This window comes from Grus americana, chromosome 1, assembly GCF_028858705.1.
Source record: "Grus americana isolate bGruAme1 chromosome 1, bGruAme1.mat, whole genome shotgun sequence".
Lineage (NCBI taxonomy): Eukaryota > Metazoa > Chordata > Aves > Gruiformes > Gruidae > Grus > Grus americana.
In genome coordinates, this window is record NC_072852.1 from 149,001,846 (window position 1) to 149,027,375 (window position 25,530).

The 25,530-nt window shown below is 42.3% G+C and overlaps 1 protein-coding gene across 1 annotated transcript in view; it reads left to right on the forward strand.

Annotated features, from left to right (window-relative positions):
• SLC9A4 (solute carrier family 9 member A4) overlaps window positions 1-20,506 on the forward strand; it is a 35,411-nt gene extending 14,905 nt beyond the window's left edge. The window contains exons 5-12 of the mRNA XM_054838882.1: window positions 2,134-2,336; window positions 3,506-3,592; window positions 4,940-5,010; window positions 7,031-7,192; window positions 13,165-13,261; window positions 15,284-15,415; window positions 16,165-16,252; window positions 20,178-20,506. Coding sequence (XP_054694857.1) covers window positions 2,134-2,336; window positions 3,506-3,592; window positions 4,940-5,010; window positions 7,031-7,192; window positions 13,165-13,261; window positions 15,284-15,415; window positions 16,165-16,252; window positions 20,178-20,479 — 1,142 coding nt within the window. The 3' untranslated portion in view covers window positions 20,480-20,506. The remainder of the gene's footprint in view (window positions 1-2,133; window positions 2,337-3,505; window positions 3,593-4,939; window positions 5,011-7,030; window positions 7,193-13,164; window positions 13,262-15,283; window positions 15,416-16,164; window positions 16,253-20,177) is intronic.
• Window positions 20,507-25,530: the final 5,024 nt, after the last annotated feature.

A 25,530-nucleotide genomic window follows, 5' to 3' on the forward strand; every position in this document is an offset into this window, starting at 1 on the left:
TGACCTGACAGACAACAGGTTGAACACAAGCCAGAATTATGTCCTTGTGACAAAGGTGGCCAACTGTGTCCTGGACTATATTAGCAAGTGTGTAGCCAGCAGGTCCAGCTAAGTGTTTCTTCCCTGCTCTTCAGCACTGGTGGAAGCGTGTGCTGTCTCCAGAGCGCTCTCTCCAGTTCTGGGCTCCCCAGTATAGGAAGGATGTGGAGGTTCTGGATCAAGTGCAATAGAGGTCACCAACCTGGTCAGAGGATGGAGCACTGGCTGTACAAGGAAAGTCTGAGAGTGCTGAGTCTACGCAGCCTGGGAAAGATACAGCACAGGAGATACCTTATTACTTTCTAGAGGTACCCAATCAGAGGAGAGAGAGAAGATGGAGCCAGACACTTCTCAGAGGTGTACAGCAATAGGACAAGAAGCAACAGACACAAGCTGGAACATGAGAAATTCTGATTAGACAGTAAGAACCCATTTCTTAAAGTGAGGGTGATCCAATATTGTAACAGTGGCCCAGTTCTCCCTTCTGAAAGGTATTCAAGACTTGACTGGAGCTTTGAGCAACCTGATTTGATTAGCTCTGCTTTGAGTAGGGGGTTGGATTAGATGACCTCCAAAGGTCCTTTCCAGCCTAAAGTACTCCAAGCCTAACATTTGGGACCAGCTAAGTATTGGCATCAGACATCTGAGATTAAGGTGCTATTTCTTAAATCTCTCAGGTGGCTTATCCCTCAATCAAAAAGAGTATGAGAGCAGGAAGAAGATATTGGCTTGACCCTCAAAGCCCATAAACATTTCAAGACCTTTGACTTTTAAGCCTGGGAGCCCTGGAGAAAGGCATTTAACCAGAGGAAAAAGAGGAAAGGGGAAACCTGTGAAGGTTGAACTACGTGCATCTGAACGGCTCTATTATATAGGAATGACACAAGTACTCAACAGTAGAGGTGATATGGTTCTTGTGGGTTGACAGCAAAAAGAAAGTAAATATTTTCTTGCTAATCCTGGACCAAGCATGGCCTCTAAGTTTTTAAAGGATTACTTTCAGAGTCCGTTTTGGAATATCCTTCCAATCAAGACAGAAGTGCTCTCCTGGTGCAAAAGCTATTTTGCTGCCACATGTTCATCCTTCTCTCAAACACCAAGGGGAGTGCTAGAGCTTTCCAGAGGAAGGCTGAAATATTTTCCACTAAATTTGTTTGCTGAAATGATTACATCATTTTCTCTGAAGCTTGAATAAAGTAAAGAGAATTGTCCTAAGGGTGATACCTCACACACGCAGTTTCAGTCTGAGTAGCTGATGTCTAGCATAGTTATAAGTAGCCAAAAAGGTCTTATATCAAGCGGTACCCAGCAACCTACATAACAGCATACTGCTACTGGCCTTACCTATAATAATCCACTGAGTTTATCAGTGACAGCTGTGTAAAATTACACCAATAATTATTGGCATTTGTCAGCTTTTACTTCAGTAATTTAACAGTTTCCACACAAAACATAGAATACATGTTTCTCATGGAAGATGAAGATTAAATCAAGCAAATTGTTCAATGTACTCTATAGATGCAAGCTGCAATCTTTACACACCCACGGGACGTCTGATTAATTTTAACTTTTATTAAAGGAAAAGTGAAATTTGAGAAATAAACTGAATTAGAGACACAGCAAGCCAGAGGATTAAAAATTAAAATGCTATTACTCCTTGCCTTTCAGTGAACCTATCCACAGGACTTGTTAGTAAAGTACTGTTCAAACACTTTGGGCAGATACTGTGTAGAAAGCACGAAAAATTGCAAAGGCAGGCACAGGAAAAACTCTCATCCAGTGGTTGGTCTTGTCTCCGGAACACTTCAAGAGAAGAACTGTGAAACATAAATACAAGAAGTAAATATTTTCCCCTAATCTCACTTCTAAACCACATATAGTGAATTTAAATGCTGAAGCAGTTAGGAACCACGGTCTTTTCTAGGAGATTATTTCACAGAAAACAGATGAAGCAATTGGTCAAAGAGAAGCTACAAGAACACAAAATTGAAAATAAAGTTCTGTCAACAGCTGCCTGAGCCAAGATGTTGTTTTACTTTAAATATTTTCCTTTTGTCCTTGCTTAATAGCAGTTGTGTTTTGTTCCCTTCCTAGGTGTATTTGCTCTTTTCTACATCAGTAACAAGTTCCGAACATATCCCTTCACCTTCAAAGACCGACTCATTATTTCCTACAGTGGCCTTCGAGGAGCCAGCAGTTTCTCTCTTGCATTCTTACTTCCAGTGAATCTCTTCCCAAGAAAAAAATTGTTCATTACCGCTACTCTCGTAGTTATATATTTCACTGTGTTCATCCAAGTAAGTGTATTTCTTAATGGATTGCTTTCATGTAATAGAGGTGACTGAAAGCTTCATAGTGAAGATTGCATTGAATTTACTCTTAAACTAGGACAAGCTATCCTATTCTATGGCCAGATTTAGCACTGCACTGTATGATTATCCTTTCAGGGTTTTTTAGGTATTATTAAATAACTTTTTCAGAAAGTCTGTATTGAAAATCAATGTCTTCTAAGATATTCAGGGAAAAGGGCACTTTGTGTCCAAAATCTCTTATATTCACTCCACATGTGCTTCCTAATGCTTCTAAATTAAAAAGCATTTAACTTTACACTTCAGCACAGAATCATTCTCTACTAGTGGTGTATCTCAAACTGAACAGAAAACAGTATGTCTGTTCTATAAAGGATTGTGAATTTTTTACTTTTACTTTCATGCATCTTTGAGACCAAATGAGGACATTTTGAAATCCTTTGTAAAAGAACAGTAAAGAAAAATAAAGTGAATGATTCAGATTTGTAAGAATAGGTGTCTACTTCAGATGTTTGGGTTATTCCACTTGGTTTACACTGCTGTACCTGGAAGAACTGGATCTTCTGGAGGTCTTGCATTCCATGTTCTGTATTTTCCTATACCGTTATCTCATACACTCTTGGGTGCCAATGGGGCACTAGGCACTTGTAGTTAGGCAATTAGATTCCAACAGACTGTTTCAGAAAAAAACATTTTGTTACTATTTTCCTTTTTAAAATGCTGTTCTGTAGCAGTGCAGAAAAGAATTGGGAACAGCTGAAAATGGTTTCTAAGTGGAAAAAAATCCCAACAAAATATTTAATTCTGAAAATGTTGAAGTAAGTGGTTTCAAGATTGTAAGAACGTCACAAAGATAATGTTTTCTTTCAAGCAAGTGTTGTTTTGAAGAAGGTTGTCAAGTTACTTTACATAGTTAAAACATGTTGATAAATGCAATCTCACTTAAAAAAAAACCTGGTGCATAATTTTTGTTAAGTTTTTTAGTTTTAATCCTGTTCTGTAGCTTTCCATACAAGTAAAATACTGGTTTTGTGCCTAAGACAGAACTTTCCTAATTGATTAAAATTGAATCCTTTTACTTTCTTTCTGTTTTTTGGTTTTTTTGTTTTTTTTTTTCCCTAAAAGATAATTAACATTTCAACTCGTTCCAAATGCAGGGAATCACAATTGGACCATTGGTCAGATATCTAGATGTTAAAAAGACCAACAAAAAGGAGTCTATCAATGAAGAAATTCATATGCGAGTAAGTTTTTTGTATCAGTAGCTGGTATCCTCAACAGAAGAAGAGAAAGGGTATTCCAAAAGAGCTAGACAGAGGGAGGCATTTGGTAGCACTGGCATTCAGTGGATTTGGACACTGAATGCTTTTAGCTACATTTGTAGGAAGCCCTAAGCATAAATTTTCTAAAATATGGTATCATCTCATTTATATTCATAGTGACTATCATCTTATAATATCGTACCACAAATGTCATGGTGTAGCAGGGCCCTTACTTCTTGATACTTGTGACATTGGAGGACAGAAACATAAAGGTAGCATTTACAAAATGCAGTCCTCATCCTTCCCAGCTAGATTTGTCAGATACCTTTGTTGCCATCTTTTGACTGGTTCTAGACACACTGACACCTTAAAAGTCTTTAATCAAGCTTTACTGAACTGAAATGAGTTGAATCATTGGCCTGCAAATTTAGTTTCAAGTTATTCTGAGTAATGATCTTTTCCCCTCTCAAACATTTGCTTTAGCTCTTCAATTACCATTCTATAAAATAACAGAAAGCTGCTCAAACTGACTTAACACTATACAAAATACATGCACATGCTTTCATTTTCACAGTAGGGAATATGTTTGAAATTAACAGAAACACTGTGCCTTAAAATTAAAGACATGCAGAGACATTAGCAAAACTAGAGCATCTCAACTGATTTGAATTTGAAGTGCATTTAATTCTTACTATTTCAACCTTTACACTTAACCTTGAAAGGAATTTACGTTTACAACCACCACTTATAAAAATATGTATGTAAGAATTGGCTATTTTTCTGTCTGTTTCTATAATGCTAGAAACACACAAAAGATGACTGAAAATCCTGGTATTTAGCAATGATGAATTTACCAGTCTCGTGATAATTTGCAAAATTGTCAGTCAAGGCAAAGGTTAAGGTGTGGGGTATCTGGCCCTGTGCCCCTCTCAGGGAGTTCACACATCCAGAAGGGAAACTTGGTTGACAGAACCAAGAAATTAGTTTTTGGTCTCAGTAGACAAAGAGGACCAGGCAATTTGGATGCTCAGCATCATCTTCCATTGGACGTAGTCCTTTACTTGGGCCTATATGTTGCTGGGTGATGGTGAGATTATAGCAGACTGACAGACTTGTTGCCTGCGTCAAAATATTGGCACTGCAGCCAAGCATAGGAGCTGCCACAGTGGGATCTTGGCCTTGATTTTTAGAGAAATGTAGATGTTTTCAGAATTAACTCACACCTCTCCAATTAAAAAAATCTCAAAATCCTGTCAACAGTTGTGTGTTGGTGGTGACATTATTTTCTCATAGTGGCCACTTAAAATTTTTCCATGTTTGTTTCTCTAGTTGATGGACCACTTGAAGGCTGGTATTGAAGACATATGTGGACATTGGAGTCATTATCAGCTCAGAGATAAGTAAGCATCTCTTATTGCAGCCTACTATAATAAAATAAGCTATCTAGCATGTAAAATACAATAGGTAAATAGAATAGAAAATCAATCTTTTGCCCCATAAAGCTAAAATAGCATGAAAATATTGGGGACGTGCAATATCTCTTTTAAAAAAGTGAACTCCTGAGTAACTGTTATCTCTTGGGAGTGCAGTGCTTGTATATTGCCTGTGAAACTGCTTCTGCACAAACAAGCAGAAAAATAAGCCTTCTGAAAGAAAAACATAGCACAGGAACTCATGCTGCAGAAATCAGCCTGGGCGCATAGCTTTGGCATAAATCTTAGATCTGTGGCAGTGCTCTTTTAGGTCTGGGTTTAGAACAGAAGCTACGTAACATGTCAGTGCTTCACTGACTTTTGCTGTAAGCCTCCACAGCAAATATGATCCCTTGTTGGTGAGTAGAGATTCAATAATCATTAGTCACCTGTCCTTACAAGTCTTTGCATTCAGTAATATTTAAAATAAGAGTTATCCTAGCTATGCCTAGACTTCTGTGCTGGAGTCCTCTGTCTCACCTGTCAGCACTGGACCCCAGTAATCCAGCCAGGGCAGTCTGTCGGGACATGTGGCAACTCCTTTCACGACTGGATGTCTCCCTATGGAAATCAGGAATTAAGAGCGGGAAGAAGACGGCTGGTTTGCATCCAGTTCTTGTTCCAATGAGGAGTAATGATGTAATGTGCTAGGGCACATACCTGGACCCAGAAGCTGAAACGTCCTCTTGGCTGTCACAGCACAGAGATAGCTTTAGGACACCCTCTGGGACCACACCACCGGCTGTGCAGGCAATGAGCTAAACAGATCCCTGTTGGCACAGTAATTCCATTGAAATAGCTGCATTTACACATATCTGAGAAAATGTTATCCCCTTATCTCACATCTACCCAACAGCCATAAAAAGAGAATTTTGTCCAAACTAGCCATAAATGTAGTGTTTCAGTTCAGGGACAGATTAAAAAAAAGCACACTGCATGTGAAGACATTTAATGCAAGAAGATTGGATTAAAAGGTATTGCCTAGATTTTTCTACGCAACTTCAAAGATGTTTAGCGTACATATATCAGAATTAATTACCTAAGTGATGAGACTCCAGGAGGCTTTCTGTTACACAGGAAAGCAGAAAGAGCTCTAATCCCAGTGAAAACATTTGTGTGCCTATCTCTGCTATTAATGTATGAAAACTAGCCTTTGTTAAGAGAAAACGTACAAACTCTGCAGTGCTTTTTCTAGCATTGTGGAGCACATTACCTTGCTGTGGTAAACTGTTCCTTTGAAAGAAACATATAAGAAGATCTGCTGTTGTTCTGCTAAACGCCTGCCTGAAAGCACATACCTGTTCCAAAGTGCGCACACACATTCACATTCAAATTATGCCACACATTAGCGATATTTCACAATTTGCAGCGTGTAAGCGCATAGTATTTTGCGGTCCATTCAATTTCTCTGTTATTCAGAATACAAAGAAATGTATTTTCTCTGCTCTAATTGTCAGGATTCAAAATTATCAGCAACATAATGGGCCCAAACTACTGTAACTGCTGGGCCATTTAGAGCCTCATTGGTGGCTGGCTGAATAGGCCAGGATTACTGTAACAGCAGCTGCTGCTGTTATGCCCTACTAGAATACAACATTTGTACAAAAGCGTGGAGACTGGCCATATTCTTTTCTGACAAATGTGGCGGTGTTATATGCAAACACACACCCAGCCCTCTTTTTTGCTCTGATTGCAGCTTGTTTCTTTCTTTTGTCTGGTGGGCTTTGCAATCTCTGTGGACCAGCAGACCATGCCAAATGTCTCCCTAAAGGTCTCCGCTCACTAGGCCTTCAGGAGTCCACAGGTGCCTCCAATTTGGATTCAGTTTCCACCGCTGAATTATGTATGTGTGCATTTGAATGAAGATCAGCTTGTACCACAGAAATAAAACCACATTTCCTTTTTTTTTTTTTTTTTTTACACTTTGATTTTAATATCTCTTTTGCAGATTTAAGAAGTTTGACAATAAGTATTTGAAGAAAATCTTAATTCGGGACCATCAGCCCAAATCCAGCATTGTATCACTATACAAAAAGATGGAGATAAAACTGGCCATCGAGATGGCTGAGAGTGGCATGAAAATTTCAAAATCATCCACAGCTGCTTCACAGTGAGTACTGACTTCCTTTGCACAGTAGGGACAGGAAGGAAGGAGACAAAAAGGAGGAAATACCCAAGGGATTTTATGACTTCAATAGAAATGTAAGGAAAAAAAAACAGTTATGAAAAGAGAAGATGCTGGTTTGGGCTGGCAATTTGGTGCTCATCATATTTGCACTTTGACTCTTTGCTCACAGAGTGAAAATTAAAACCAGGGACATTTTCTCTGTTTATCTTCAATGATGGGTAGTTCTGAAGAAGAATCATAAGTCAGGTGCAGAAGCCACTCTGGCTGCTTTAAATCACAGCAGTGGCTCAAAGTGGCCATATTTGTCACTTAGCTGGCCAGGGGGTTTTGCTCATCACTGCTAGGTGCTGAGAGACCTGCAGGAGAGCTTACAGCACAGGTCCCAACTCCATTATCCCAATCACAAATTTTTGCTGAGAGCACATTTCCTTGTAGCATTTGCAATTTTTGCTACTTCAGTTTGCAGTCCTTCAAACTGTCTTGCCATATTTTGGTACTTCCATATCAAATTAATTCAATTAAGCATTGAGAGCAGCCCTGCAGAGAAGGACTTGGGGGTACTGGTGGATGAAAACCTGGACATGAGCCGGCAATGTGCTCTTGCAGCCCAGAAAGCCAACCGTATCCTGGTCTGCATCAAAAGATGTGTGACCAGCAGGTCGAGGGAGATGATTCTGCCCCTCTACTCCACTCTTGTGAGAGCCCACCTGCAAGTACTGCATCCAGCTCTGGAGCCCCCAGTACAAGAAAGACATGGAGCTGTTGGAGACGGTCCAGAGGAGGCCATGAAGATGATCAGAGGGCTGGAGCACCTCTCCTATGAGGACAGGCTGAGAGAGTTGGGGTTGTTCAGCCTGGAGAAAAGAAGGCTCCAGGGAGAACTTATTGCAGCCTTCCAGTACTTAAAGCAGGCTTATAAGAAAGATGGAGAAAGACTTTTCCAGGGCCTATAGTGACAGGGCAAGGGGCAACAGTTTTCAACTGAAAGAGGGTAGATTTAGATTGGACATAAGGAAGACATTTTTTACGATGAGGGTGGTGAGGCACTGGCACAGGTTGCCCAGAGAAGCTGTGGATGCCCCATCATTGGAAGTGTTCAAGGTCAGGTTGGATGGGGCTGTGAGCAACCTGATGTAGTTGAAGATGTCCCTGCTCATTGCAGAGGGCGTGGACTAGATAACCTTTAAAGGTCCCTTCCAACCCAAACCATTCTGTGATTCTATGATTCTATGAAACAGTAATGCAACTTGGCATCAGACAGACCAGGGGATAAAACTAGTGGGATCTCCAGAGCCATCACTGAGGGAACTACCCTCTAGGAGAGATGTCTGTACAAATCTTTACTCCTGCATACTTTAATTGCTGTGCATGTATTTACCCTCACCTTGCAACCCACTGTCCATTGTGTGGGTATTGCTAATGGCACTTGCCCCAGTAAACTCTTCCCCGGGCTCCCACTGGCCACTGTGGCTGCTACTGCCTGCTCTCTACTGCTGCATCCTTCAGCCCCTCTCCATTTTGCAGCAACCTGTGGCAGGGCCTAGCATATTTTATTTTTGAATCATCATTTCAACCCATACCAGAAAGTCCAAATACCAACTGGATGTTAAACTAAACTCTCTCTTGAAACTTTATCTTAATCATTGCAAGATTCATCTGTTTTCTTGAAACTGATGTCAGCATGCAGTGTAAGACCTAGCCCTTTTCTTTCTAAATCATTCTTTGCTGAACAGATGATATTAAAAAAGATTACGTGTCTGTCAGGCTCCTTTCTGTCTGCTTTATTCCCTTAACTGTTCTAAGCCAAGAGAAAATGTGCAAAGTTGGTAGACAATCTATGACAATCAAACCACATTCCTCTTCTTTTCTTGAGGGAAAGAGAAAATAAGACAAATTGCTTCAGTGTAGTTCAGAAATTCTCTCCTGTGCTGAGAATTTAGACTGGAGAAATATTCTGTAATAAACAGATGATATGATGGACTAATTTTTGCCAGCTCTACTCCGGCTGCAGTTGAATTTTACTGTGCATCAACCTTTGATGCACAGGTTCTCCTACTGAGACAGCCTTTTTAAAAATGAAGTGTCAACTTCAAAAAACAAAGTGCAGCCTGTGGCTCAGAAACATTCTGATTCTTGGAGGCTGTGAGAGTGTTCTAGGAAAATATATGTTATCCCAGTTCTAGTCATTAATAGGTGTCTGCTGTTGAGCACTGGAGGAGACAGGAGAGTGAGCTCGTTGTTTCTTTGGTCTAAGCCAATGCAGCAGTTCTTATATTTCCATTCTCCTGAGCAATTAAGTGAACCTGCTTAAGACTATAAGGTTTCTAAATGTATTTGTAAAGTGTTTGATTGTTATCATTGAGATAGCTTGTACCTAAAGTCTCTGTCTTCAGTGAGGATACAAAAGTCTGGCCAGGAGCAAGTGGAGGTTTGAAATCAAATTCCAATGTATGGCATGTAAAGCAATATTTGCAGTGCCAGAGTAGTGAGAAAACTCTCTTACTAGCACTTCTGATCAGTTCTGCAGCTTTCAGGCACACAAGGGGAAATGCTCTATAACAATCAAAGCAGATCTCCATTGCTGTGAATTAGCATTATTCTCAGAAATTGCATTCATGCTGGTGTGATTCCTGCAGGTGGAGTGGGTGTCCAATATGCAGTAAGTATTTCCAGTGAGGACTGGAGAAATTTGCCCATGGACTATGCAACAAAGAATCCACATTTGAATGAAAATAAAACATTTTGCTATGATGTTTTGGAAAATATAAGCCTTAGAAATAAGGACAGAAATGGCAAAAGCAGAGCCAAGCAGATATTGTCAAAACTGTGTTTGTATGGCTGTTTTTTGGAGGAAATATGCCCATTAGAGAGAGATGGTTTGATGATGATTTTACTTAATATTGGCTTCATATTACTGCAATCCTGAGTTTGGTAAGAGTAAATCATATACTGTATTAATACAGTACAGATCAGAATCAAGTGCCATGTTGTCATTTGTGGTGGTGCAGTTGTGCAAGAGCTGTGCCTGATGAATGTTACTTCCTTCAGAGGACTAGTGAAGCCTGGTGGAGAGATCACAAAGTTCAAAATTTTAGATATAATATATAAAAAAATACAGAAAAATTAATCTTACAAGGTTTGTGGAAGGCATTTTATTTTCTCCATGTATTAACTATCTCCATGTCTAATGAAGAAAGAGATACTGTCCTGATACTCATTAAAGAGAGACAGTTGGTTTTCGTGGCATGTTATCATTTCAGTATTTTTTTCACAAATATATCTCCTGTGCTGCGCTTTGTTTTAACATGCTGGAAGTTTCAATAAGAAAAAAGAAATAGTTTCAATAAGGATTGCTTTATTGGTTTGGTAACATACCAAACTTGTTTGTTTGTTTGTTTTTTTAAACTTCTTTTTTAATGTATTGTATATCGCAAAATGTAAAACCAATCTGTTCCTTATTACCATACTTGTGCATTGTTATCGGTTGGGTAGGTTAATATCTAATCCCATGAAAAGAATACCCATTTTTTTATTCATGCTCCGGAACAATACAGACTATCTTCATGATGTTTGTTCTCTTGCTATCCTAGCTCAGCTGAAACTCAGGGAATTTTATTTATTCTACTTAAGTCACTTTAAGAGCAAAATTATAAGCCTTTAAATTACTTAGGACTGGCCAATTCTGTGCTGGCATGTGGAACGAGTCAGGTATGCAACTGGAAAAGTAAAGAGATGATCTGGTGTCTTCCCAGTGGAGTTCTGCTTTCCTCTATTTAGCTGCTTTCCCCTATTGATTCCCAATTGTAAGGTATAAAGACCTTGCGGAGAAGTTCAGTGAAGTGCTGACCAGAAAGACAGTTATTCCCTATGATGTCAAAGCCGCTTTCATCAACTATGTCAGTTCTATTTGCATTACATAAATGAGTCAAGCCTGCATTTTGTAGACCAGTACTTGTTGGCACGCTAGATTGCCATTAGTCCCCAGGGGCTGTGCTTGTCTTTGTTTTCCCAGGTGTACCTAGGGTCTCTCTGTTGTCCAAAGGGACAGCAGCTAGGGGCTGCTGACAGCAAAAAGACTGGTTTCCTTGCTGTGGAAAGTAGCATACATGGGCTGTCCCACTGCCTGGGACACGCCAGACCCAGTATGGAATAAAGGTGCATTACACCTAAGCCTGGAAACTTGGTGGCATCTCTGGATCCTCTCAGTGTTATCCCTGAGAGCTGAAAGCAAGTGAAACATCAACCAGCCAACCAAACAATCAACCAACCCACCCACCCAGCTGGCCTGGAATTGGGTGGTGGTGATGGTCTTTTGTCCCTGCTGGTAAGTACCTAGTTTTGTTCTTGTTGCTGTTGTTGAGAATTGATGAGGGTCAATTAAACATTTGTTGGGAAGGATTTGTCAGGGTCAGGATAAGATCTCTGCTCAAATCCAGAATGGGAGTCCTGTTCCATCAGTCTGGCTTGCCAACAGCTGAGTGGCAGACTCATGGGTCTCTCAGTGAGATCCTTAACCTACTGGTTACCCTAGCCCTCTCTCTAACACTACCCTATTGTCGACTTCCCTCTTTCTTTTTACTTCATTAAAAAAATTGGCAGATCTCAGTCTTGGTCTGATGCAGAATGAAAACACATTCCAAAACCTTGAACTATATCAGGAATTAATTAATATATTCCATGGACTTTGGACATGGTCAAGCCACCAGTGCTCACTGTCTAATTGACAGTAAGAGGCAGTAAAATGTAGAATCCAGGCAGCTCAAATGGTCCTACAAGTTTTCAAGATGTCTGTGTTACATTATAGCACAAAACAGTGGTAATCTTGTTAAACTAGCTGTAAATGCAAATTCCAACCTTTTTCCTATGTTTACATATGATCTCAGTTTAGCTTGAATCCACCTTCCTTTGCCATTAAAAGTTTTTAGTTTATTTTAGAGGGAGTACAAAATAAATGCACACAAAGCTTTAGCAATACTGTACATTGATCATAATCCATTCTTTCATTGCACAATTTACAGACGACACTTTAAGGACATCATTCAGCTCAATACAAAGATTTGCAAGTACGTCGTTGGTGGGGTGTTTTGTTGTTTTTTTGTTTGGTTGGTTTTTGGTTTTTGGGGTTTTTTTGTTTTTTTAAAAGAGGCAGGAACGCAAAATGGAGAAAGAAAAAAACCAGCAACAAGATGAACTCAGAGTGATTCAGCCTGGATGATCACTATCTATTTCCCTTTCTTTTCTTGGGAATTCAGCCAAATGCTACCTCTCACAGACTGACGGATTTAGCAAAACCAGTTAACATTTCACAGCAGACCTCCTTCATTGTGTTGCTAGTGAAAAAGCGAGGCAGCGAGACGTGACTGTGAGCTTCTTGTCACAGTTTGTTAAAAATACAAAGATGACTATCTTTGAGGTAGTTCTTTTATTTCAAATGGAGAAAGAGGCTCAGCAGCAAGGAAACCCTATATGTCGTCACCACCACAGGGCAGGTCTCTTGGACTCCTTCACTGACATGTGCTTTAGTTCCTAAGGATTTGCTGCACTTTCTCAAAGGAGTTAAAACCAGTGAGACCGCAAGGCCCAGACTGCTAGACCATGCTGAAGAATGTGTTCAGACGGAGGAGGAAACTTGCAGTGACTTCCTGAACGTACAGCTGGTTGTTGCCCAATAGAATCCTTAAATACGAACTTCCTTATGAAGCTTTGAGAAAGAAAAGCAGAGTTTCTGCTGCCAGCAGTATAAGGGCTTAGGGCCCACTCTGACTACGCAGTATATTGATAAAACCCGTCAAAGAGAAAATCTGACATTTTTTATTCATCTTGGTGTCACTGGTCACTGAAAGGCTCTTCATAGCCTTCTATTCTAGCACTAAAAATAGATCATGCATCAGTTCATGGGAATAGTATTTAATCAACTCATTACAATCATATTTAAACTTCTCTCTTATTTACAGGAGCGGTAGAAATCGGCATGTGCATAGGCTCTCCCCCGCAGAGGTGGAGTCCATGAGAGATGTCCTGGCACATAATCTATATCAAGTGCGACACAGGGTGCGTAAGCGACCTGCTATCGCGCGCTGTTTGCAGACTGAAAGCTCTTGTTTGCCCTCCCCGTATCATAGCCACGGTGGCTGATAGCACCAGGACTGGGGTCACGCTGGTGGGAGGCGTGGGCGCGGAGCCCGCAGCCGCTCCGACCCAAGCCCTGGCTCGGGGCTCGTTCCTGGGTGGAAAAAAGGAAAGCTGGTTTTTTATCCATCAGCTTTTCACCCTGTCGGCAGCGCGAAAAGCCAGGAAAATCTGTGAGCGAGCTGTAGAGGTCAGGCTTCCCTCGCTGCACAGCTACCTGTGACTCAGAAACCTCTTTCCCGAGGTTGCCAAACACCCCCGGGGCAGCCTGAGGTGCCAGGTCCTCTCCCCGGGGGTACCCACAGCCTGGGCGGCGGAGGCTGGCTGCCTGGGCGGCCGGCGTGCCGGGGCGGTGGCGTGGGGCGGCGGAGCGGGTGGACGGAACCCGGACAGGCGGCCGCCCGGTACCCGGGCACGGATGCAGGGCTTCGTGGGAGGCAGCGGGCTGGCAGGACACCAGCAGCAGTGAAACTGCCCCGTGGAGGTGGGTGGACCAGCGGCGGAAAACATTGCGTAGCCCAAAGTCAGCTGAGAGTCAGGCTGGTAAATCTTCCATCTGTGTGGGAGCAACAGTTTACCTTCACTGCAGGAGGAGAAAGAAAAAAAAAAACAAAACCCACCTCCTCTGGAGCTTCAGTTTACACATTTGTCCCCCCCACCCCCAAACTGGGCATGATAATATCTCAGCAGGGATTTGTTTTGCAAAAATATGTACTGATTCTGATGCAGCCTGGTGTATAGTATCTACTTAATCCAATCTTCGGCCCAGAAGATAGAACTGAGTGCTCTCCTACAGCGATGAGTGGCAGAGGACATATTACAGTAACCTTGAAATTATGCAGATAAACGGGGCTAACTCGTGTAACACACATTTACTAGAAAATGCTAGGCCCTGCTCATTTAAATGTGTCATTATTAATATGATATTCATTCCTAATATTGTTTGATTTGCCATGGCCAATTATCCTTATGATATTAATTTCTTATCTTACTAGCAACAATCTGCATATATGGCTGCCTCTTAGATTACTGAAATGAACTCTCTTTCTTCAAAATCAATTACAGTAATGACTATTTGTGCCAGGCACTTCCTATGTGGTATTGAGAACTGTGTGCTTTTGGAAATGAAAGATTGGAAGTAAAATAATGCCACTTCTAATACTTCACTTTCAACTTTGAAGGCCTGGTAATACTCTGGCTCACCAGATTAATTTTACAACGACCTTTGCAAGTGAGACTTGAGATCAGATTCTGCTTTTTAAGAGGGTTTATAAACTTAAGTGAATTTTTCTCTTTAAGCCAGAAAATTATTTCTCTTATTTCACAAGATGTATGCAATAAATTAAAAAATGTGTCCTAAAAGATGCTCAGTTTTAAGGTAATGTTAAGGTGTGGTTTGTCCAAGGACAAAGGAAACTCAGCTGTGCATCTTAATCCGGAGATGTACTTTTCTTAACATAGCCTTTTGCTCCGGGGCACATCTGCAACTTGCTCCTGGCTCAGTAATATTAGTACCAAAGCTCAGTGGTGGGTTAACCAGCTATCTCTCTCTTGGGACCTGCCTCAGATCTGTAGCTCCCAGTTGTGTGATCAGAAGAGGGCTGACAAAGGGAGGGCAAGCCCAGAGATGTTAACAGTCTTGTGTAGGTGGGTATATTTTTATGGTACACTTTCAGCAGTCGTGAGCCTATCAAAAATGGCATCAAAACGTACCCCTTGAGGTCTGACTTACAGCTGTGTTCGTGCTTCCTCCCATCTTGCTCTGCAGGAGCGAGGTTACTGCGAGGCCGCATTTTTCCACGTGATACCAAAAGGAGCGGTGCTGAGTCGGTGGCTGAGTGGTGGCAGGTGTCCCCTTGGCCCTGTGATCAACCAGACTGTGCAACGTTATTAACACTGCAAGTGCAAAGAGAATCAATCAACTGGGTGTATTTTCTGTTTCAGGCACCGACATACAGCCGACACAACTTGCCTACCAACACAAATGAGAAACAAGCCCAAGAAATCCTCATCCGTCGGCAGCACAGCCTGAGGCAGAGTTGCAGGAAGGTCAACAGCCTACCTTGGGGTAGACCGGTACCTGTTTTGTAAACTACTATTCATGTAAAAAATGCCTCTGCTTCTCTGTAAATAAGGAAAGGAAAGATACACCCATTTTTATATGCTTTTTGCAATAATTAAAATGGATACTCTCCTCAATGTCCTCATGCAGCACCTAAGAAGAAAGAGCTTCACTTAGCATGTGGACAGCAACATTTTTATGTCCTACCTCTATACATAGATCAGAAATCAGCTACTATGGCTGTAAGTAGTAAAATAATGCAACTTGCATTGTTTTAGCATGTGGAAAACATAGTATAATCACAACTGTGTGAGTTTGTAGATTCACAAAAGGCCTGATGCAAAGCCCTTGACATGTTGCACTGACAGTTTGGACTCCCGATCAGTAAGAGTAAGATTTGTTTGACTAAATGTCGGCATTGGATAGCTTAGACATTTACAGCTTAGATCATCCCAGTTAAGGAAGAGAAATAAGTTCTTGCTGGATATATTAATTTTATTTGAAGTTGTCACCTGAAATTGGAAAGGTGAATCTTAGAAGAACATATTTCTTTCCACCAACTGTAGAAAAGACCTAGGGCTATTATATTAGACACGATTAGACCAAGCATTGATCTTACTAACATCTCTCTAAATTTGGCTGTAAAGGTGCAGAGGCACAGCAGAAAAAACCATATAACCATCCCTTTTTATCATCCCACCAAATACATGAAAATTGCAGAGGCAACCACAGGCACTGAACACATTTCTGTCTCCCTACACAGGCTAGCACTACGGCCGTACGCTACCTCTCTTTGCCTCAGGGCCCCAGCCAGCCCCCTAGACGAAAAGCCAGGCGTGTTACTTTTACAGGTAATGGAAGTGCTTTACTGTGTCTTACTCCAGCAGTGAAAGCAACTTGGCCAGTTGCTCAGTGGATTTAACAGTACTAAATGAATACTCTCATGGAAGTCCCTGGCCTCTTTAAATGAACTACACCCTTCTCTCCTATCTTTTTTATCTATGTTGTTTACATGGTCATTACTGCTGTAGTTTCTATCTCGTTCCAGCACCGCCTAGTTTTCTCTTTTTCCCTCTTGCAGAAAGATTCTTGTGATTCCTGCAGTTTGTCCTGGCCATGAGGGCATCTGTGTAAGCCCAAGAAAGCGAAATACCTGTTCCCTGCAGCCCCACAGACAAAATTGCATGCAAAATTGTTAGGAGGTGCTGAACCCATAGCCCAGTCGAGGTGAGGCTGTGCAGCTCCGTGCCCCCAGGTCCCTCTGGTATCGAGGCTGAGCAGGTATTCCCGACAGGCACCCCCAACCGTAACTCAGTGTACACGTACACACGGTCGGACACACAGAGCAGCACAGACAGGGCACAGCACTCACACCAACACAAACAGCACCAACGGCCTCATCCTGGTCCCCTCTCTGGCTGATCGAGATGACAGCCTGTTAGTGGAAAATTATATATACGTACCTGCTATCCAAATCCCCCAGCAGCTGGCCTTAGGCACACCCTCTGGCCAGTAGCTGGCCCTGGACCCTCCATCTCCCCAGTTGGTGGCACTTGGGCATGTGAACCCCTGGGCACACAGCCCCACGGCAGCTGCTGGCACTCAGACCTACATGCACATGCATACACACACACACACACACACATGCACAGATGATCTTCCACCCCACTCCATGCACTGTAGATCCCTCCAGTAGCTGGGCTTGGACACCCAGTCTTCCCCATAGTGGGCTTCTGGATCTCCTGGTTTCTCCTTGCCTCACGCACAGGGGGACACGTGCAAACAGGTCTTTCTGGTACCTGCTCCAGATGATGGCCTTACCAGTAGCCAGCCACAGACCCCATGGTCTCTTCAGTCACTGGTCTGGACCTCCTGCCCCCTCCAGTAGTGAGATCACAGACCTTCTGCTCTCCCCAGTGTCTGTCCCAGATTCAAGGGTGCTCCAACAGTTGATTCCCAAGCCTCTTATCCTACTCAATGGCTACTCTGGCTTGGTGATTGCTGGTGATTTCTCATTGACATAAGCACCAGCACAATATGCACGCACCCCAGTCCCTCCAGCTGCTGGCACTCAGACCTCCATACACACAGGTACATAGTATAGGGAACTGCTCACCCAGGAAAACAGTCAGAAGTGTAGTGTAATGAGAAGACAGGACAGATTGCACTGACCAGGCACAGAGCATCGCCAGACACATGTACAGACCAGCTCCTGTTTACATGTGAGCAGCCCTTTTTATCCCTTTTTTCTCTATTTTCCCGCACTTGTTCCTCCCCAAACTGTCCTGATCCCTTCCTTTCCCTGCCTTTGGTTCCTGCCCTAAACATCCCATCATAAGTCCTGTATGATCCCAAAATGCTCTCCCCAGACATCCCAATAATGAGCCCTGTACCCTGCCACACCTCAGTCTATGAGGTGCCCTGGGGAGAGCCTCTCCGTTGGCACATTGTGGTGGGTCTCTCCCTACCCATGGAGCTGATCACCCCCGTGATGGAACAGGGCAGGGGCTCAGGCTCATTCCTCTGACTGGGGTACTGGGGGCTCCCCCGCCTGCCCATGTGCCTTGGGGCTCCTCTGTGTTTGTGGAGATGAGCCTCTAATCACAAAACCTAACAAAAAATCCTGGCAGAATCTGTCCCTGAGCAGCTGGTCTCTTCTCCCCCTTTCCCAGCTTGTTTTCTATGAACATTTCTGGTATTACTGCATAAAGTTATCAGCCAGCCTCAGGTTATCGTATGTACACAGTACAATGCAGACCCATCCTCACTTTTTTAAATCTTTGTATCAAAAACTTGGAAAACAAAGTTTGTTTCCTGCAGGTGCAAAATTATTTTCTTTCTTCCCTTTCTGTTTTACTCTGAAAGAGATGAAAGCAAAAGAGATCTGTGTAGGCGAACCATCCCCTTGGGGCTGGGGACACACATGTGATGGCAGCAGAATAGAAACCCATAGGTTCCATTCAGAGGGGTAAATCAAAGGTATTCAGGGGAAATTTTTTTTTTTTTTTTCATACAGCTGATTCTTTTCTGTTCTGTTTGTCAGGACATCACAGTGGGGAATATGTGTCTTTCTAAAAGACTCAAACTGTTCTACACAGCAGCCTCAGACCTAAAAGCATTTCAGACACTTTCAAGGGACCAAGTCCTGGTATAGCAGACAGGCACATTATTTCAGTGGGGAGAGGAGTAAATCCAGAGGCAGTGAATGCAGGTACACTTTTACTAACAGCTTGGCTTGAATTTGAGCCCTGCCTTGTGCTTTTATCCAAATAATTACACTTCTTGGTCCAGCTTCTGGTCCCATCTTAGGTCCACTATGTAGCTATTTGCACCACTTTAAATGCCTGTGGCAGAAGGAAGCCACCCTGAATTCCTCTCATAAACTGTGTTAGGATGTGTTGAATTGCACTTGGGAACCCAGAAGATAAATACTCAGTATGTAGGAAATTAGAATGATAATCTCATATATGCACATATGCATTTACCCCTTCTGTCAATGCCTGGAAGCCCTCCTGGAATAAGCATCCTCCAGCAAGCTTGGTTTAGCTCTTATATATAGCATATGCAAAAAGTCTAGTAATTAAAAGGTCAGAAATGACCACAGGTAGATCCTTACACCACCTGTCATCTCTTTCTGCCACTCATACAAATGCATGATTTCTTTGACAGTATATATCATTCACACTTTGTAGCAGTGATGCCCCCAAAGGGCGAAGTAGAAGCCCTATAAGTCTGAGAATACCTGTCCCATTTTATTGCTTGTGGTGTGGTATGTCCACATGGCCTAACAGAAGCAGGTTCTGCTGTTAAAGTTTGCGCCCCTGTTCAGTGGAGGTAAGTGCTAGTGCAAGTGCTCCTACTTTGTGCCAACTCTGAAGTAAACTGTAGCTTAAAATAATTAATAGTTATTAAGCTGCAATAACTTGATAAATTTTGACTGTGTGACTATGCCCATTACATGTCTGCTTTAATTGCAGCAGGATGTAGTCTAATTTCATTATTCATGGACTTTTGTGTTTATCTCCCAAAACCTTCTAGCTTGTTACAAACTGTTTCTTAAATTAACTAATTTGCTAGTGTATAGTCAGACTGCAAATGGATTTCAGAAAAGTGAAAAAGTGTATTCTGTAAACTCAATAGAATGAGAGTGCCAGTTATTGGCCTATTGCAGGCAATTTTTTATTGTGTACTTGTAGCAAAGAAATCTGGTAGGAGCAGGTCTGACACACCCAATGTAATCAAAGCGCCCTAGAGTCAAACTCCTGGTTTCAGGTGAGACTGTTTTCTTCCCGGTTGTTAATCACAGGTGACTAGTAAACTTGATTTTTGGTGGTACTAGAGTCTTCTCCTTGGTCAATTTCTGTCTTCTGCTGTGGGTTTCACAATGCTTTTCAACCACGGTACTATGTATACTTGTGAAATTTGTAGAAAATTGAAAGCTACACAAAGAATCACTCTTGCCCTGTGAAGGCTTTGAGTAGTGCTGTGATGCACTAAAAGACAGCTGAATGTGCTGCTTTGCTGGGGTTGCAGGGTAGAGGCAAGATCAATAAAATCTTTTAGACATGAGCTTTGGGATGAAAATAAAAATCTGGGGTTATTTTTAGTTCTTGACTGTTCTCTTATTCTATAGCAATTATTTAAAATGCTTCAGTACCACGGTTTAAAACCATAATGCTGTATTGTATTGAATACCCTTTTACTTTCCTTGCCAATACCATGGTGTTTCTATTTTTTCTTCTTCAAAACATGAATTCTTTATCTGTTTTCCTTTAGATCACCACAGAAGTGTCTCTGATGCTGCCTTCCCGGTCACGTTCAGACCCCAGCCCCAACCACATCCACTCGAAGCAAAGCACCGCCAGGAAGAGCTGATTCCAATGACACGCTTGGATAGACGAGCGGGCCCATCCAATCTGTCAGGTCGAAGAGGAAATTCAATCAGCCAGCACCGTTTCAACAGAGCAGACAATCTAGTTCTAATGCCAAAGTCTCGATTCGCTGTGGGAGAAGTAGAGGGGTATGAGTCAGAAGAAGAGACAGAAATGATGGCACCAGCCAGGCCATTAGCCATATGAGGAGCAGAGAAGAGCAATGTTTGCATCTCTAGGGTCCTGTGTGCACTGCTCCAGAGAAAATAACAAAGCTCTTATATGAACCAAACCACAATTTGCCTTTTGGGACCAGCGCACTTGTTCTCATATCACTTTCAAGTGCTGTATCAACGTACTTAGTGGCTCGGAGAAGACTCAAATTCTTATATGTTTATATCAAGCTTTCTTTCCAACAGAACACTGCAGAAAAGAGGGGAAGCTGATCTTTGTGAAGTTTGGGCATGGGTTTAAATGACGATAGTTGGGCACATGCAATGCTGTGGTTGGAAGCTGATATTGCCTTCCTCTGTTCTGTACGATGGCCTACATCCAGAAGAAAGAAACACTGGACATGCTTGACATGAGTGCCCAGATTGATAACTTCAACTTGCCTAGAGCTTTTCACCTCAGAGTTCCTGAGATATTCCAGGCCAGAGGGGTTTTTTTAAAAAAAGGGCATTTTTTGGGCACCTAAATGTCACTGAAGATGCCTAAATGGGTTACTTACGTCAAAAGGATATTTTAGTGGACATTTTCAGCACTTGGGAATCTTTTGGCATTTCAGGTTTTGGCTCTGCAAAAATGCCTAAAGTCAGTTGCTGTGATGGTCCATAACTCCTGCTACTTCAACCAACTTCAGCATGCAGGGAGGGACCTGTCACACATCTACAGTTGTTTGGATGAATAAAGGAGGCATCCTGGTACATACAAATCCAGAGAGGACTCTTCAGACAGGGGTGCTGTCAGGATGCCTTTTATTTGCAAATGCGGGACGGCAAGAATGTACACAATATTCTTGTGGGTCAGCAAGTGGGAGGCTTCATTGTAGAGCATCTAACCTCCATTCCCCACTTCCACCTTGCCAGAGGGTGCCCAAATCAGTGGAACACTCTTCACACTGAAGCTGGACCAGCATTGCAGATAGGGAGCAAGAAACTGGGACAAAAGGTAAAGGGAGCCTAACTTTGTAGCCTGCTGGCTAGCATGAAAGAGGGATCCTGTGTTTTGCTCCCAGCTTTTTGCAGGGTGTCTCTGTTGTACAGAGAAGCATTTGCTAAAAGAAAAAAAAAAAAAAGAAAGCAGAAATAACCAGGGGGACAAGCACTGGAGCCCATGACATCCTAGCCTTTATACTGAGGTCCCTTCCAACTGACTCTGCCAATGCTCCAGTCTCAACAGTGGGTCTCTCCAGTGGTAGGAAAACCAAGAAGCTATGGTCTTGAGTTATTTTGGATAAAGTCTGAAATTCCAGACGCCTAGTTCATCTGGTGGAGCTCTTTTCTGCAAAATGGAAGCAGCATTGCTGCTGTCATCTGTGTCTTGAAACTGTAGGTGACCTGATTTTATCCAAAGGGATGATTTGAAAGAATCAGAGAATTGTTTTGGTTGGAAAAGACCTTTAAGATCATCAAGTCCAACCGTTAACCTAGCACTGTCAAGTCCAACCACTAAACCATGTCCCTAAGCGCTACAGCTACGCGTCTTTTAAATACCTCCAGGGATGGTGACTCAACCGCTTCCCTGGGCAGCCTGTTCCAATGATTGACAGCCCTTTTGGTGAAGAAATTTTTCCTAATATCCAACCTAAACCTCCTCTAGCACAACTTGAGGCCATTTCCTCTTGTCCTATCACTTGTTACTTGGGAGAAGAGACCCACACCCACGTGGCTACAACCTCCTTTCAGGAAGTTGTAGAGAGCAATAAGGTCTCCCCTCAGCCTCCTTTCCTCCAGGATAAACAACCCCAGCTCCCTCAGCTGCTCCTCATAAGACTTGTGCTCTAGATCCTTCCCCAGCTTTGTTGCCCTTCTTTGGACACACTCCAGCACCTCAGTGTCCTTCTTGTAGTGAGGGGTCCAAAGATGAACACAGCACTCAAGGTGCGGCCTCACCAGTGCCGAGTACAGGGAGAAAATCGCTTCCCCGGTCCTGCTGGCCATACTATTCCTGATACAAGCCAGGATGCTGCTGGCCTTCTTGGCCACCTGGGCACACTGCTGGCTCATATTCAACCAGCTGTCGACCAGCACCCCCAGGTCCTTTTCCACCGGGCAGCTTTCCAGCCACTCTGCCCCAAGCCTGTAGCGTTGCATGGGGTTGTTGTGACCCAAGTGTGGGACCTGGCACTGAGCCTTGTTGAACCTCATACAGTTGGCCTTGGCCCATTGATCCAGCCTGTCCAGACCCCTCTGTAGAGCCTTCCTACCCTCAAGCAGATCAACACTCCCACACAACTTGGTGTCATCTGCAAACTGACCGAGGGTGCACTCGATCCCCTCCTCCAGATCATTGATAAAGACATCAAAGAGAACTGGCCCCAGTACTGAGCCCTGGGGAACACCACTTGTGACCGGCCGCCAACTGGATCTAACTCCATTCACCACAACTCTTTGGGCCTGGCCATCCAGCCACTTTTTTTACCCAGTGAAGCGTATGCCTGGCCAAGCTGTGACCAGCCATTTTCTCCAGGAGAATTCTGTGGCAAACAGTATCAAAGGCTTTACAAAAGTCTGAGTAGACAACATCAACAGCCTTTCCCTCATCCACTACTCAGGTCACCTTGTCACTGAAGGAGATCAGGTTAGTTAAGCAGGACCTGCCTTTCATAAACTCATAAACTGATTTGAGTCCAAAAGTCCATAAAACCACTCTTATAGTTGCACTAAACTCCGATCTACAGCTGAGAAATGCACCAGGTTCAGTCATGATTTCTTCAAGTTTCCCTCTCTCCTCCACTCAGAGCTCGCTTAGCTGCCCAACTCAAGGTCTGTACATGCTACTGTAAGAGTCAGAGAGGCCATAACTGGAGGTAGTAGTGCCACCTTGATGTTTTTCTTTTCTATACTACTGTTAAGTGCTTGTGTGTTCTGGTCCAGAAAAAACTTTTAAGTGAAAATTATGATTTCACATTTCTTACAATGGATTTCTGATTCAGGACAGGAAGCATCTAAACTAATACATTTGAAAAGCACCACCAGAGGAAAAAAATAAAAGCCCTTTTCCCCCTTTTCTCATGTTTGCGGCTTTTATGTTTAGCAGGTGATAATGAGTCACCTGTACTGAAATTACACAAAGCTTTATGAAACTTAAGTTCTGTTTGTATATCCTCATTGTGCCAGAGAAATTATACAACTTCCTTTAATGAAAGCAGTGGCACGTTATTAAAAGAGGGTAGGATTTGGCTTTTGTACTGACATTGAATAAGCAATGTCAGTTCTGTACCTGAAAATCAACAAATAAACCCATCCTCACCAAAAGAGGAAGTGCTCCATGTAGTTTTTAAACAAAAGCATTGTGCTAGATCTCAATCCTATAGCAAGTTATATTGACATATCATAAATCTCAATGAAAACATTATTTTAAGAAAAAGAGTTATCATACAAAATCAGGTCTTGAATTGCACTGGGCCACCCAGTTGCCACATGAAATGTAACTGAGGGACAATCAGTGCCTGTGTGACGTAGTCCTTAGGCCACAGAGCTGACACAGGTGCATGGAGTGGGGTGACGGAGGTGTGGGACCTGCTGCTGCATTGCAGAGTCGGGAGTGGGTGGGATCTCCAAAACTGGCTGGTGGGTGATGTGAACTGCCGGCAATCCTTGCGGATAGCAATGAAAGGAAAGTGGAAATTTGAAAGGAGGGTGAAGAAGGGATGCTGTCTTATCTTCAAAGGGAGGCCCAGGAGAGAGATTAAACAGAGGAATTACTGTGAGCTGCAAATTCAGCATTTCCTTTTTAAGAAGATTTAATCAACATGTTGTCTGGGGCAACTGAACAGGTGATACAAACTGTGTGAGATGAGGAAGGTTAATGGGATGTCTGGAGTGGCATGGAAAGGGACTAGACATACAATATGAAAAAGAGGAGTCCGTGCAATTTGGTGAGGGTACATTTGAAAGGCATGCTTAAAATCGACTCCCAAATTCTTTATTAAGTATTATAAAAGTTGTGGAGCATTTATATAATTATACATTGTAAGTAGGAAGTAAAGCGTTCAATTTCTAATGATTGTTTATATTAGAACTAGAGAAAAATAATTAAGTCTTTCTAAAATACAAGTAAAACTAGAGCATAGCTGGAGTCAAATCTCCCACTTTGGGTTCATTCCTCATCTTTCCTCTGATGAAATGAGGGAGACACTTCTTCAGAGAGTGTAAAACCATAGAGCATCTAGAAGTTAAGAGAACTCTCCCAGCTTTTGCAGTCTGGCCTCCAAACTTGTCTATTTTTAGTTTTCTTTCCTAGCAATTAGAAAATAAGACTGGAAGAAAATTTCTTTCTGTGCTATTAGTTGCTGTTAATGGTTTTGCTGGCCATTAGCCAAGTAGCAATGCTGCAGATGCCTGTATAAAATACGTTCTAATATAGAAAGTTGCACTGTTTAGTTGTTTTCATAGGCATTTCATACTTGTGGACAAAAGAATTCTCCATAAAGAAGCACATAACTTATGTTTTAAATAGCAATAACTGCAGCAATATTTCATTGCAAGCAACTTATTCTGTGTCTATAGGCTCTCAGGCCTGGTCCATGAAGAAAACTGAAGTGGTTTAGGGCATGAATGTAAATCCACTGTGTCTGTCAGTACTCTTAAACTCTTTAACCTGGGTCGCATCCAGGAAATTCGTGCTGATAATTTACAAAGGTAAGTTAATTCAAGATCTCCTTTTTTTTTTAGACTGGTACAGTGATACTTACTCCGGAATTTAAATTGTACTCTGACTTAAGGTGAACTGGTGCAGGAAACTCATGCTCAGAAGGTGAACAATTATTATTCAAAATCCATAGAGGAAATAGGAACTCAGGAAGTTAAGGCTATTTCCCTGGGGCAGGAAGCTAGGGCAGGACAGGTGAGTTTCAGGAAGGAATAATAATGAATGGCCTGTATCTTTGACAGTAGCAAGAAAATAGAAGAGAACTTGCTAACCAACAAGAAAAATAAGACAATAATAAGAACAGTGACACTGAGAAAATATTTTAATAGTAAAAGCAACAACAGTCAAACAGAAATATTGCAGAAAAAGGGAGGGAGTCATCA